A 14,407-nucleotide genomic window follows, 5' to 3' on the forward strand; every position below is an offset into this window, starting at 1 on the left:
CAGAGCTTGTGTCCAGAATGAAAAAACACCTGGAGTTTTTCCAAGCCTACTGAAGAGCTGGCAGCAAGGTCTGCCTGCTCCAATTCCTCTCCATATTCCCCCCTCCTTTGTGGCCATGGACAAAACTGCAGAGCTAGGCTCTGTGTTTGGGATTTTCCTGTGTACATGGAGGAACTTCATGGAGAAAGTTCCCCAGGGAGGAGTAAATGGCCACGTCCTGATCCTCACTCCAGCTCTGAGAGGACACAGTGATGCCCCTCACCTGAGAGATCCCCTGTGGGCACCAGGATTTATGGCCACATTAACCTCACAAGCAGTGGCCTCTCAGAGGAATCAGGACTTACTTGTAGCTGGTGCAAATAGGGCCTCCAGATGCCATCCAGGAGCTCCTGGCGGTATTTCCCGCTGAAGTAGCCCAGGTAGGAGACAAAGGCTGTGCTCAGCAGGACATCTCCACACAAGGTGCTCTGCTGCTCTTTGAAGTCCTTCACGGCCTCAGCCCATCTCACATTTTCAGAGGCAAGTCCCCCAACCTGCAAATTCCCAAGTCAAACTGATCATTCATACCATCATGGGATGGTTTGGGTTGGAAGGAACCTTAAAGTTCATCTCACTCCACCCCTGCCATGGGCAGAGACATCTTCCACTGTCTCAGGCTGCTCCAAGCCCTGTCCAGCCTGGCCTTGGGCACTGCCAGGGACCCAGGGGCAGCCCCAGCTGCTCTGGACACCCTGTGCCAGGGCCTGCCCACCCTCACAGGGAAGGATGACAGAGGTATTTAAGCCCATCAGCTGTTAATTGCCTTAGTACCACACATTCCCACCTCATCGCCCCCTCTCCCACACAGAGCACTCCACAGCCACAGCCTTCAGTATTTCACACAATTCATTATCACACCAGGTACGTGGGATTTTTATCACAATTCCCTTCACATTCTGTCAAAAAAAATCCTTCCTCCTACCCATTTTTCATCAGACAGTGCAGCTGGGGCTTTGAAGAGGGTTCAATGTCTCCTTATAAAATAAACTACCTTTAAATGCACAAATCACTTATTTGACCATTGATACTTTTTGGGGTACCATTAGACCTAGGAATGGAATGCAGCCTTCTGCTTACAAGCCAGAAAAACCCATCCCAGTTTTGAGCTGGCCTCATGGACCTGAGATGGAGAATGCCAGACCTTAGGGTGAAATTCCCAGTAGCAGTCTCCTGCTGCCAAAGAGAAACCTGTCTTGGTGTACAGCTCTGGGCACACCCACAGCAGGCACAGCTCTCCTCTGCTCACAACTTCTGTCACCAGGGCCAACCAGCACCTTTTATTTTTCTTCCTCAATCCACTGTCCACATGAACTTAGGGTTATTATTTTTCCTTATTCTCATTTTCACTAAAAACCTCTATATCCTTCTCTTCTACAATTCCAGCTATGGAATGCTGACATGACACTGTCCCTTTTCCCCAGGCCAGCTCTGACACTAAACCCCTGTGACAATCCTTAGAACACATCCAATAGCTCATTCCCCTAAACTGGGCTGTTGCCTTCTCAAACTGCTCTGCAGACACAGATCCCCACCATGGGAAGGCAACACCTCTCTGAATTTCACTGTCACACCTTCCAAGCTGCCCAAGCCCTGTTTCCAGCAGAATCCCAGCTGTCTCCTGAGGGTCAGAGCCACCTTCACACTCCCAGCATGACCTCACTGCTGTTTCCACAGCGTTGGCTGTCCTGCAGACACCTCAGACCAAACAGCTCTCCTTGCACCCTCATGTACCTGATAAACACCTAGGATCGCCTAAACCAAGAATTCTTGGGTTCCCCCTGAACCCCCCAGCTCTCAGGGCACACCATGGGCCCCTCCTGCAGCTGGCAGCAGCCCTTGCCCTGGGAATGCTGCACACACAAGCACAGCTCGGGGCACAGCTTCCAGCTTCCTTCAGCTGCGCATTTCAGGACCTTCTGACCACAGCTTATATCCCTGTGCTTAACAGCCACTGAGGATTTTTGACTTCATGACCAAGCCTAACCTGCTGTGGATATCAGCCCAACTTTTGGCACCTACAGCACCCTGTGTGCAGGAGATCCACAGCTCAGCTGAGCTTTCTGTACAAAAGTACATCCTTTGATGTGCTGCCTGAACTTTTCAATTGCTGAAACATTTGTCCAGTGCAAAACCAGGGAACAATCCTGCTGGCACCAGCTTCTCTGCACCACTCAGGATTCCAAGCCCTCAGTACCCCTCTGCCATCTTCTTTTCAGGTTGAAGAGCTTTAGCCTCTTCAATAATTCCTCACACAGAAGCAGCCTTTTGATTTTCCTTGCAATCTTTATCTGCACCGAGTGATGCAATCTTTATTATCCGGTTTCTTTTATTGCTGCTGTCTCTGCACCATTTCCCATTCTCCTCCAGCCTTTGAGGTGCAGCAGAGGGGGCGGTGGTAATGCTGCACATTCAAGATTTATTTAGAAGGTATTCATAGACCAAGATGGGGATTTTTCTGTTTTGTTCTCCCTTCTTTTCCTAATAAACCCTAATATCCGGTTTCAGATGGGCTTTGGGTTTGGTGAGGGCTTTTTGCTTCTGGGAGCACAGAGCTCACAGCACTCTTAACTCCATCCTTTCATTCTGAGTGATAACAATCAGCTCAGCATCACTTACAGGGCATGGGAAATAAAACCTCATTTCTCCAATGTACTTTACATTACATTTATCTGCCTGGTGTTTCATCCTTCCATCAGTTGAGATCGTTTTTACAATTCTTTATAGACAGTTGACATCATCACTGCGGAGCCATGCGATCTCCCACACACCAGCTCATTTATGATTCATGGAATCACAGAAGCACAGACTGCTTTGGGTGGGATGAGACCTTAAAGGTCATCCAGTGCCACCTCCTGCCATGGGCAGAGACACCTCCCACCACCCCAGGCTGCTCCAAGCTCCATCCAGTCTGGCCTTGGACACTGCCAGGGATCCAGGGGCAGCCACAGCTGCTCTGGGCAGTTTATTCTCATAAGCACAAGAACTAACAGACAAAATACCTCTGATGGCCTTTCTGCCCTGCCAAAACTGCCCCTTTGGATCAGGGAAAACTGCCTCTGGGAAGTTTGACCCCTCCCAGGAGCAGAAGGAGAAGCCTCAGATTTTCTTTGCCCCACCTGACCTCAGAGCTGTCCCTAAACCTGCCCCAGCTGATTGCTGTGCACAAACATGAGGCACCACCCTCCTCACAGGGCTGCAGATGCTCCTCAGTGCCTCTTGCTGGTCTCAGACTGTGCTGATGTCCCTTTAGCATTGATAGAAAGATCCCCATGGTAGGATTAGGACCACAGCTGCCTTTCCTAGGGCTGCACTATGTGTAGGGCAAAGCCTTACCCAACCCATCCAAGCTTCCCTGGCAGCTGCATTGGGTTCCTGGTTTAGAGGTGAACAATCTGTTCTCAGCCCATAGGTACAGGTCTGCATCTTGCATACTGAACTTCATCCCATCCCTGTGGTTCTCAGATCTAGACCATCCAGTTATTTCAGTCAGCTGCCTCTTCGTGTGGGGGAATTCCCACTTTTATGTTCTCAGTCTTGGAAGTTTGTCTTTTCATGGCAAGTCATATTCCCTACAGTGGCATGAAGGCTGGAAATCATCAAGGATCAGGTAGCACAGGCTGTGCCTGCCCTGCTCCTCCTCTGTTCTGGACATTTGCTGGAGTCCAGCTGGGGCTGGACGGGCCCTGGTCTCAGCCCACATATCTCATCCCACTTCTTGAAAAAGAAGCAGAGCACTGCTTTTAAGTTACTGGTCACTTTTAAGGATCATACATAAATTATCCTTAATCTCAACTCCAGTTACAGGGCAGAGTCCAGTTCTTCCATCTTTCCTTTGTAGTTTTTATAGATAAAGCATCCATAGGTCTTCCCTCCAGTGTCCTTGAGGTCAACTCCCATATTAATCCCACAGCCCCTCTAAGACCAAGAAGTCTTTATTGATCTGATTTTCCTGGTACTCAGAGGTGCTTCCATACTGCAAATTAAGTTTTTCAGGTTACTTTTTATCTCCTCAGGTCCTGGATGTCTTTTCTTCTCCTGTGCTTGAATCACACACTACTGCCACTATTAATACATTTAAGACATCCCATGTGTCTCCCACCTCAGATCCTAGAAGTCATTGGAATTCGTTCTATTTAGCAAGAGGCAAATTAAAAGTTACTCCTTGGATTACCTTTGGCTTTTCAATAATCACAGGGACTGAACAACCATTCCTTACCCACCTCCTGCACACCAGTCCTGATTTTAGAGTCTTCTGTCACATCTATCCCCTCTACACCTTTCCCAAAATGAAGAGCCCTAATCCATTCCCTCTCTTCTCATGTGGAAGTGGTTGCACACTTTGTTGGAGCTTTCCTAGGCTGCTCAGAGCCTGCTTAGACAGGGTGACCACATGTGGGATGTAGGCACTGACAGACCCAATACAATGATGCTTAACTTCTGTTTCCTGAGGTTTTTTCTTCCCAATTAGTAATACTCAATTTGTCTTTTTTCCTCCTGTCAAGTGCCACGCTGCTGTTCCTGAGAACTCTCTGCAACAACTCCAAGAGCTCTTCTGTGAGTGATAATAGTGCAATTAGGCCCTATCCATGTAACTGCATGATTACAGTTTGTTTTCCCTGCACACGTTATTTAGCATTTGTCATCACTAAATTTCCTCCTCTGCATTAACACACACCCACTCACAAACACCACTCATCAGCCAGCCTTCCTTTCTGGTGCACAGATCCTGTCCCCTGGATCCTGCAGCATCTTCCTTGGGCCACCTGAAGTTCATGAGATGCCAGTGTGGCACTGTGAGAACCTCAATCTCCCAGGTTCATTTGTCAATCACTCTCCATGTTCAGTTGCATTCTTCACACAACCTCAGACGTGTTTGTTTCAACGTCTGGGAGCTCATTTATACCCACAGCCACACCAGTGACACATCTTGAATGTCAAATGAGCTGCACAGCAGTGAGGGCTGTCAGGTCCTACTCCTTGATCAAAGCCAGGATGCCACAGGAGCTGGGGTGCAGTGCACAGCAGGAGCTGGTATGCAAGGAGTTCCTTGCCTACACTGCAGAAATGATGAATTGTTGACAGTATAAAATCACAGAATTGTTGGGACTGGGGGCTGTTCCCACATCATGGGGTGGGGAAGAGGTGCAAGCAGCATGGCCTGGGATGTGGTGGCACAGAATCACAGAACCATGGAATGGTTTGGGTAGGGAAGGGACCTTAAAGTCCATCCAGTGCCACTCCTGCCATGGCAGGGACACCTTCCCCTGTCCCAGGCTGCTCCAAGCCCCAATATCCAACCTGGCCTTGGGCACTGCCAGGGATCCAGGGGCAGCCACAGCTGTGCCAGGGCCTGTCCACCCTCACAGGGAAGAATTTCTTCTGTAAATCTAAACTAAATTTCCCCTCTTTCAGTCTGAACCCACTCTCCCTTGTCCTGTCACTACAGTTCCTGATGCAAAATCCTTCTCCAGTTCCTTGAGGCCCCTCTCTAAATACCTTTGGATCCTGGTTTGGAGGAGACTGAGGTTTTTAGAGAGCTTTTCACTCTAATTCTTGTCATTTCAGAACCTGCAAAGCTACAGGTATGTTCCACCTTTATTTTTGTAACACCACTTTTCAATGCCATTGTTTTGGCTCATCAGTACCTGCTCACACATTTAAGAAGGAGGTGAGAGTTGTGATGGCAGCACAGCCAGGCACTTTAACCACAGAGCTGCCCCAACACATGGAAACAAGCACTGCAAAAGTATTTTCACTGCTGAAGCTTGCTGCAGTGCAGGAAACTCTTCCAAAAACACAAGAGGATGGAATGTGCTGTGTGCCCTCTCTGGGGCACCAGAGCTGTCCTGCTGGCACTCACCAGGCGGTTGGCGAGGGTGATGGTGCAGGCTGTGGCCTCAGCTTCCTGCTGACACTTGAGTTTGTCTGACGTGGCCTGCTCAAACCTGGCTGTGAGCTTGCTCAGGTTCTCGTTGAGGCGCTGTAGGGATAAAACAGGAGGAGGTCAGGTTTGAACAACTCAGGAAGGATGTGGAGCTGTTGGAGGAGTCCAAAAGGCAAAAAGAGAGGTGGACTCCTCTGCTCTAGTGACTGAGAGAACTGGAGGTGTCCAGCCTGGAGAAGAGAAGGCTCCATGGAGAGCTCAGAGCCCCTTTCAGGGTTCAAAGGGGCTCTAGGAGAGCTGGAGAGGGACTGGGGACAAGGGATGGAGGGACAGGACACAGGGAATGGCTTCCACTTGCAGAGGGCAGGGCTGGATAGGATATTGGGAAGGAATTCCTGGCTATGAGGGTGGGCAGGCCCTGGCACAGGGTGCCCAGTGCAGCTGTGGCTGCCCCTGGATCCCTGGCAGTGCCCAAGGCCAGGCTGGACATTGGGGCTGGAGCAGCCTGGGGCAGTGGGAGCTGTCCCTGCCATGGCAGGGGTGGCACTGGATGGGCTTTGTGACCCCTTCCAGCCTAAACCATTCTGAGATCCTGTGATCCTGAGGCAAACCCTTGTCCAGAGCTGGCCAAGCTCCAGCCCAGCTCATCCACCCAGGGCTGGCAGCAGGAGCCAGGGCTGGGCTGTGCCACTGCTTGGAACTCACGCCCTCGGCACAGGCAGAGGCAAAGGACACACAACATGAATTTATTTGAGGCTTCTGGCTGAGCCCTGATGACGAGTGCTATGGCTGAATAACGAGCAGGCAGCTGAAGAGCCCAAATCTGGTATTTCCTGATGCTACAGCCCCTTGTCTCCTTGAAGCTCTGCTGATTCCCCAAGTCGTGCTGAAATCCCCAAGGGGCCCCTGTAGCTCTGCCTGAACCATTTCCAAACCATGCCCTCACACTGTTTCCAGCAAGGAATATAACAAAATAATTGAATGGTTCTATTCTGAGTGCTGCCCAGCAGTGTGCCAGGAGCCCCCAGTGAGGTGGGGCCATGTCCCATGCAGGTCACAGGCTGGGAAGGGCAGGAAGAGACCAAAGCACCTGCAGAAAAAACTGGAGAGCCCTTTGCTAGGACAGAGCTGTTCACACTCGGATCTAAACTAAACCAACAGCTCCCACAAGCACTTGGAGCATTTCACTTCTGATAAGAGAAGTAATAATTGATTTTATCTGCACCCAATGCAGACTGCTTAAGGCTAAACTGCTTGTAAATCACTTTAACATTGAGCTACACACTAGAAACAAACCTGAAAATGAAAAAGGATTATATTAGAGATCTCTGCAGCTCTTCTGGATACTGGCAAACACAAAACAGCCTCTCCTTGACCTGCCTTGAAACAATAACACAGAAAGTTTCTGTCCCTGTGTGCATGTGGATCTATGAGCCTACAAAGGCTATATATACCATATTCCACTATGAAAGCACCATCTGATAATTGAACTTCTATGTGCATATATCAGGCTGTCTTAGGTTGCAATACAAGATGTGACCAAAAGTATGCATTCTATCACCATCTGTTAAACCAGGTAGAGTTCTTTATCTTTCTACAACCCATCCTCCCTCCAGGAGATCTCTCCTGTTAATGGCCATTGAGTCCCATTGATTCCATCATCCCATGGGGAGATGCTCCACCCAGGGGGAGGAGCCAAGCCTTTCCTACCTAGATAAAAACTGAGATTTGGAACCCCAGAGCAGCCTTTTCCACTGGATCCCAGAGGAAAACGGAACCTTTCCACTTCATCACTGGACCTTCAGAGGAAAACTGCATCCTTTTGGGGTGTGTTCTTTGTAATACTATATTTCTATCTTAATTTTTCCTAGTAAAGAACTGTTATTCCTATTTCCCATACTTTTGTCTGAGAGCCCCTTAATTTCAAAATTATAATAATTTGGAGGGAGGGGGTTTACATTCTCCATTTCAAAGAGAAGCTCCTGCCTTTCTTAGCAGACACTTGTCCTCCAAACTAGGACACAGGCCTGCAGGGCCCCACCAGGGACACACAAATACAGCTGTGTGCAGCTGTGGACACACATTTCACTCGTACCTCCACCAGCCCCAGGAGCAGAGCACTCAATACCCAGGCAGGCAAAGAAGCCAGAAAGTCCTTGATGTGTTGGACAATCCGAATTTGGGGCCCAGCTGTGAGCAGGTATGAATCAGCACACAGCAGTGAAGCTATCCAAGATACCCCAGAGAAGTGAAGATATGCCTCCACATCCATCCCACACCACCCTGCACCATTCTCCATCTGCAGAGAGCACAAGGCTCCTAAATCAGGCAGTTTTGTAAGAGCATGCCAGAGGAGCACCAGTAATCTCCCCAAAGATTGCAATTCTCTTTAACAAAATCCCACTCCTTTGAAAAGAAAAATAAAATAAAATAAAAAAAGCCCAGGCATAAAAAGCTTTGGAAAAGAGTAACATAAAGGGATGGGAAAAGTTCCCCAGCATTGTATGGCACATCTGAGGTGGGAGAATTAGACACCAAAGCCCTCTAAATCCATCCCTGCTTCAGGTGCCTGCTTTCATCTGCAGCAGGAAGGGGTGATCTGAGAGTTCAGCACCATTTTCTCATATTTTTAGTTAAAAAGTGTAGTAAGCATTTTAAGAATGATAAGCCCTTGAAAACCTCAGAAGAGTGATGTGTTTTCTAACAGGGTGAGGTGCTGGTGGAAGAGATGAGGGGAGCAGAGGGACCTCACTGGCCCTGCTATGGAGGGGATCCCACTCCCAAAGACAGATCCCAAAACACCCTAAAACCAGGCAGGTTCTGCTTCCCACACCCTGCTCTTAGCAGGTATCAGCTGGGAGGGAGCAGGGAGAAAAGCAGGATAATGCAGGATGTGTTTTCACATAGAGATAATTTTCTGAAGGAAAATGATAAAGGCCTCATTCTGCACTCTGTGGAAATGCACTTTTAATCACGCTGTAATTTCTTCTATTCAGGGTTTTTTAAATTTTTTTTTTCTAAGTAGCAAAAATCCAAATAACATCCAAGATGTGCTGCCAGGGAGCTGTGCCATGACAAATGAGGCTCCTGCAAGAGCAGTTGTCATCCTGCAAAGCCAGGGACTGAGTGTGCAGCCAGCCCAGCTCTGAGCTCCCAGCACTGAATCAGCCTCCAGCCCCTGTCCCCTGCCCTGTGCAGCACACTGGGACCACACTGGTTTGAGATAATGAGTTTTCTGAGCACCCAGGAGAAGAGGTAAATTACATTAAAAAATTAGGTGGGTATAATAAGGATTCTTATTTAGCCTTCCTCTCTGGGTGCAAATAAGGCTGGAGAAGAACACAGGAAATTTTAAAAGCAGCAATATTCTGTCACAAAATCACAGAATGGTTTGTGTTGAAAAAGATCTTAAAGATTAGCCTTTTCCACCCACTGCCATGGCAGGGACACATTCCACTGTCCCAGGCTGCTGCAAGCCCCAGTGTCCAGCCTGGCCTTGGACATTGCCAGGGATCCAGGGGCAGCCACAGCTGCTCTGGGCACCCTGTGCCAGGGCCTGCCACTTTCACAGAGAACAATTTCTAACTTCTATTTCATCTTTTTCAGTCTGAAGCCATTCCCTGTGTCCTGTCCCCCCATCCCCTGTCCCTTTCCAGCTCTCCTGGAGCCCCTTTAGGCCCTGGAAGAGGCTCTGAGCTCTCCTTGAAGATTTCTCCTCTCCAGGTGAGCACCCCCAGCTCTCCCAGCCTGGCTCCAGAGGGACTCCAGCCCTTGGAGCATCTCCATGGCCTCCTCTGGATCTCTCCAGCAGCTCCAGGTCCCTGCTGTGCTGGGGCAGCTCTGCAGGTGGGGTCTCACCTGAGCACAGGGGCAGAATCCCTCTCCCCTCCCTGCTGCCCACCCTGGGGCTCAGCCCAGCACAGGGCTGGATTTTGGGGTTGCCAGTGCAACAGAAGGGAGAGAAATCCCTGCAACCCCCAAACCTTTGGAGTGCCACCCTCTGCTTTAGAACACAAGCACTGAGCAGCTCTGCCCAAAGGAGAGAATTCCCCCAGGCAGGGACAAGCAGGATGGGTCCCCCCCAAGGGCACTCACGGCAATTTTGGCCTTGACAGTGGCCAGCTTGTCCTGGGCTGCTGCCAGCTCAGCATTGGCCCTGTCCAGAGCCTGTCTCTTGGGCTGCACCTCGCAGAAGACGTGGTGGAAGCGCACGATGTTCAGCACCCACGAGCACAGCCCGGCCGCTGCCGAGGACTTGGTGGCCACGAACTCGGGGTTGAACTTGGGGTCTTGCAAATAGGGCTGGAGGGCTTTGAGGCAGTTCTCGTGGATGTTCTCCTTGTTGAACTTGATCAAGGAGTCCAGGAAGCCGTCTACCCTTGCCATGGCCACTTTGGCTGCTTTCCAGCTCCTGTCCTTGGGGATCCTCCCTCCCGGGGCCGTCAGCACCATCACGGCCGCGGTGACGTTGCTGACAGCAGATGGAGGTGACCCAAAGGACCTCAGCTCCGTCAGATTGGTCTGAAAAGGGGAAAACAAGGTTGTTAGATAAAAATGAATGGGCTTTCTTTCCACTCTGCCACTAATAGAGTCAGGCTCCAGGCTATCAATCTGATAAATTGGGCTCCTCTCAGCCCCAGCAGTGCTGCCTTTAGATCACTGCTCTGCAGGTCTGCAGCACACCTGCTCCATTCCCTGCCCCTGACAGCACACCTGGCACCAGCACAGCACACTGCTCCTCCCCAGGCTCCTGGGGGAGCAGGAGGTTTCATGAACTCTCAGAAGATTGGGATAGATAAGAATGAAACCCATAGAAATAACAATCAGCCCCCCCTAAAACAACCTTCAGAGCTTCCCTTCATGCTCCCTCCTCCCAAGCTGAGATGTCAATGCCAAAGCCATCCTGTGATTCCCACATCCTGCAGCCCTCAGGGTGCAGGGAATGCAGCTGCTGAGAAAACCCAGGCACCCTCACAGGGCAAGCAGCCAAACTGCACTGGAGGAGCCAAAGGGGAATTTTTGTCTCTAACTCCTGATTTCCCAAGTTTTCAAACTTCCAACTATACCTGGCTTTGCAGTTTTTTATTTTGCAGGTGCTCTGCACTGGGTCTATCACAACCTACATGCCATTCATCATTGTCCATATAACAATTATCTTAATTATCATCCATATATATGTAATTATCTCATATATGTATAGATTTATCTCTCCATAACATTTTAAATAGTTTCTCAGTTTGTCTCAGTCACTCTCACTGCCACCAGCCCCTGCAAAAGGCATTACAGCAGGGGACAGAGGGGCTGCAGCAGGTCCCACCCACACAGCCAAAGCCAGGATGAGACAGCCCACAGTCACTTCTTAGCTCACATGGAAAAAAAAAAAGGAGAAGGAAAGTTTCAACTGTGAGGAACACAAAGAGAATTAACCTTGGCAAGGCTGAGCAGGGCCAGCCTGAGAGCAGTTTGGCTACAGAGGCACCAAGAGGGATTATTTAAAGCATCAGAAGGATAATCCTCCCAGCACAAACACAGAAGCAGAAATCAAGGTGGGTTTGAGGTGCAGCTGAGGAGGAGGAAACAGCCTGGACATGTCCCAGTGGCCATGGCTGCTCCTCTTTTGCTCTGGCAGGTGACATCATCACAGAAATGTCCGTGTATCCCCATGTTCACTGACTACATGGATTTATTATTGGATTCTACTCAACAGCTTCTCTCACTGTGTTCCTTGTTAATGCTGCATATAACCCTGCGGTCCAAGGAAGCTGGCTGAGATAATTGGACAGAAGCTGTACAAACACACATAAACATTGCTGATTATTCATGTCAGCCAGGTTGGGCTCTCTGATACATCTCCAGCTAGCAGGTAAAGGAGACCATGGCTTCCACTGCTCTGCTACTGCTGCTTTACAGTTCCCTGGAGAAAATCCCAGCATTTCCCCCATCTTTGCCTAATGAGAGATTCCACAGCTCCAGCACGAACCTGGAACTAATGGAGAGACAAACATTTTCCTTTTCCACAGTCCTTTCCCTCCCACAAAGGAAATCCAGAGCACAGCAAAGCTATCTCCTTCCCAAAAGCTAATCCAACAGAATCCCCATTCTGGATGGCTCCAAGGTGCTTTCCTGTCCCCCAGCAGGGCTAGGATTGACCCATGGTTAGGCTTTGCTGTCATTGGGGGGTTTTCCAGCTGTGGTTTCCAGCTGTGTGAAGTGGGAGGCTGCTGCCCCAGGACACTGCATGAGCTGCAGAACAAAACAAACTGCAGGTCCATCTCTCACCACATCACAGAACCACAGAAGGAACCAGGTTGGAAAAGACCTTTGAGATTATCAAGTCCAACCTCTCACCTAACAACTCCTCATCAACTACACCATGGCACTGAGTGCCACATCAAACTGGAACCCTCAGAGCACTCTTGAAGGACAAACCTTCCAAGGCACAAGAAGTCCTCCCAAAACTAATCTGCAATCAGAGCAATGCTTATCTCCTGATCACACATTTTCCCAGTGGCATCTTCCTTTGCACCAGCTGTGTCTGCTCCTCTCCATGGCAATGGACATGGTGCAGCCTCGTGGGTGCTCCAAGTTCCACCAGGAACCCCAGAATCACAGAATTAACCAGGTTGGAAAAGATCTTCGAGGTCATCAAGTCCAACCTGTGACCAAACACCACCTTGCCAACTAAACCATGGCACTGAGTGCCACATCCAACTTTTTTTAAAGACTTTAGCACCAGCAGGGAGGAAGCTGGAGGAGGAAAAATACAAGGTCCAGAACTTGGGCCATCAGGTTACACAGCTCCTCTCCCCCAACATGGAGGAAAAACACTGGGAATCCTCATCCTACCTTGTTGAGGGTGTTGAGAGCAGCCTGGGCAGCTGCCAGGGCAGGCTCAGCCTTGGCCAGGTCCTCCTCACAGTCCTTCTGCTTCTGCTCGACCTCCTGGGTGATGAGGGCCACCTTCCGCTCCTCCTCATCAGCCACCGCCTTCTTCCTGCTCACCTTCTCCGTCTCCACCCCCACCACCTGGATCAGCCTGTCAGCATCCTCATTCTTCTGCTTCAGCTCCACTTCCTGGGCTGCCAGCTTGGCCTTCAGCTCATCCACCTGCAGGGCAGAGATTTGTGGAGCTGGACTGCCCTGCCTGCTCCTCAGACCCAGGGCAAGGAGGGCCTGGCTGTCAGCAGAGTCCTGGGCATGCCTTAAGTTTGAGCTTTCATATTCCCAGACTCTGCACTGCATTGGTGTGTGACTCTGAACTCCATACAAAGTGTCACAAGTTCTCCTCCCAGCTCAGGCACACAAAACAATCCTTTTCCAGCCCAGAACCAAGGACACCGCTGCAGCTCCAGCCCCAAAAAGTGCAAACAGCAGCAAATTGAGGAGAGAATCTGGGAGGGTGGGAGTGCAGAAGCTGCAGCTGGAATTGGACAATGAAGGCCAAGCTGGAAATGGCCCCAAAGTGATCAAAGTGTGAGAACTCGTGACTCGGATCCATCTGGGCTCCATCTTGGCTGGAGCCACGGCCGGGCTCTTGCAGTGCCCAAGGTGAATCCTTGGAAGGGCTTGGAATAAATCCCTGCTTTATTCCTTTAGCACTGCCCACCTCTGCTCCAGGGAGCCTCTCCAGGCAGCAGTTTCATACAGCCCAGGAGCTCCATCACACAGCAGGTACATCCAGGAAATCATTATAAACCCAAACTCATCAGCACAAACTGATGTCACCTCCCCCTGAGCAGTGTGTGGGTGCTGTGCCTTGCTGGGGTGGGGACAAAACTACAATTCAGCCACACTTCAGCCTCTCAGCCTGGCCAGCAGGAAACCTGGGCACAAGGTTGTCTGGAGCAGGAGCTGTGCCCCAGGAACTCCTTGAGCCTCCTGCTCACCCCATCACACCCTGCCCTCACCACCCTTCCAGCACCTGCTCTGAGACCATCACTCCTGCAGCCTGTGGCAGCAATCACAGAAACATGGAATGGTTTGTGTTGGAAGGGACCTTAAAGCCCATCCACAGCTCTGCCATGGCAGGATACCTTCCACTGGTGCTCCAAGCCCCAATGTCCAACCTGGCCTTGGGCACTGCCAGGGATCCAGGGGCAGCCACAGCTGCTCTGGGAACACGTGCCAGGGCCTGCCACCCTCACAGGGAAGAATTTCTTCCTAACACTGCAGTTATTGCAGTTGGGATCTGCTGACAGGTCCAGCTCTTGGCAGAGCTCCAAGGGCTCAAGGGAATTTAAATGTGATGTCAGATGAGCCTGAGAAGGGATGTCCCCATGGGCTGGCAGCCAGGAGGCCACCAGCACGGCCATGGTGGCCACTCCTCACACCCTGCTCACACACAGGAGCCTTCACCAAGCTCACACAAGCAGACCAAAAAACTCCTGCTAAAATCCCCATTTCAGTGAATTTTCTCAGACTCTGGGCAGACCACAGAGGCTTTCACTGGCTCATGTCAGCTGACCTCACTCAGAGCTCCTGGGG

At 50.4% G+C, this 14,407-nt stretch overlaps 1 protein-coding gene across 2 annotated transcripts in view; it reads right to left on the reverse strand.

The window, feature by feature from the left end:
* DNAH9 (dynein axonemal heavy chain 9) overlaps positions 1–14,407 on the reverse strand; it is a 152,691-nt gene that overhangs the window by 70,340 nt on the left and 67,944 nt on the right. For both annotated transcript variants that reach the window (XM_042779855.1, XM_033076654.2), the window contains exons 40-43: positions 12,770–13,030; positions 10,019–10,444; positions 5,900–6,019; positions 345–533 (exon numbers count right to left, since the gene is read on the reverse strand). In XM_042779855.1, coding sequence (XP_042635789.1) covers positions 345–533; positions 5,900–6,019; positions 10,019–10,444; positions 12,770–13,030 — 996 coding nt within the window. The remainder of the gene's footprint in view (positions 1–344; positions 534–5,899; positions 6,020–10,018; positions 10,445–12,769; positions 13,031–14,407) is intronic.

The sequence above is a fragment of the Catharus ustulatus genome, chromosome 20 (assembly GCF_009819885.2).
Source record: "Catharus ustulatus isolate bCatUst1 chromosome 20, bCatUst1.pri.v2, whole genome shotgun sequence".
Lineage (NCBI taxonomy): Eukaryota > Metazoa > Chordata > Aves > Passeriformes > Turdidae > Catharus > Catharus ustulatus.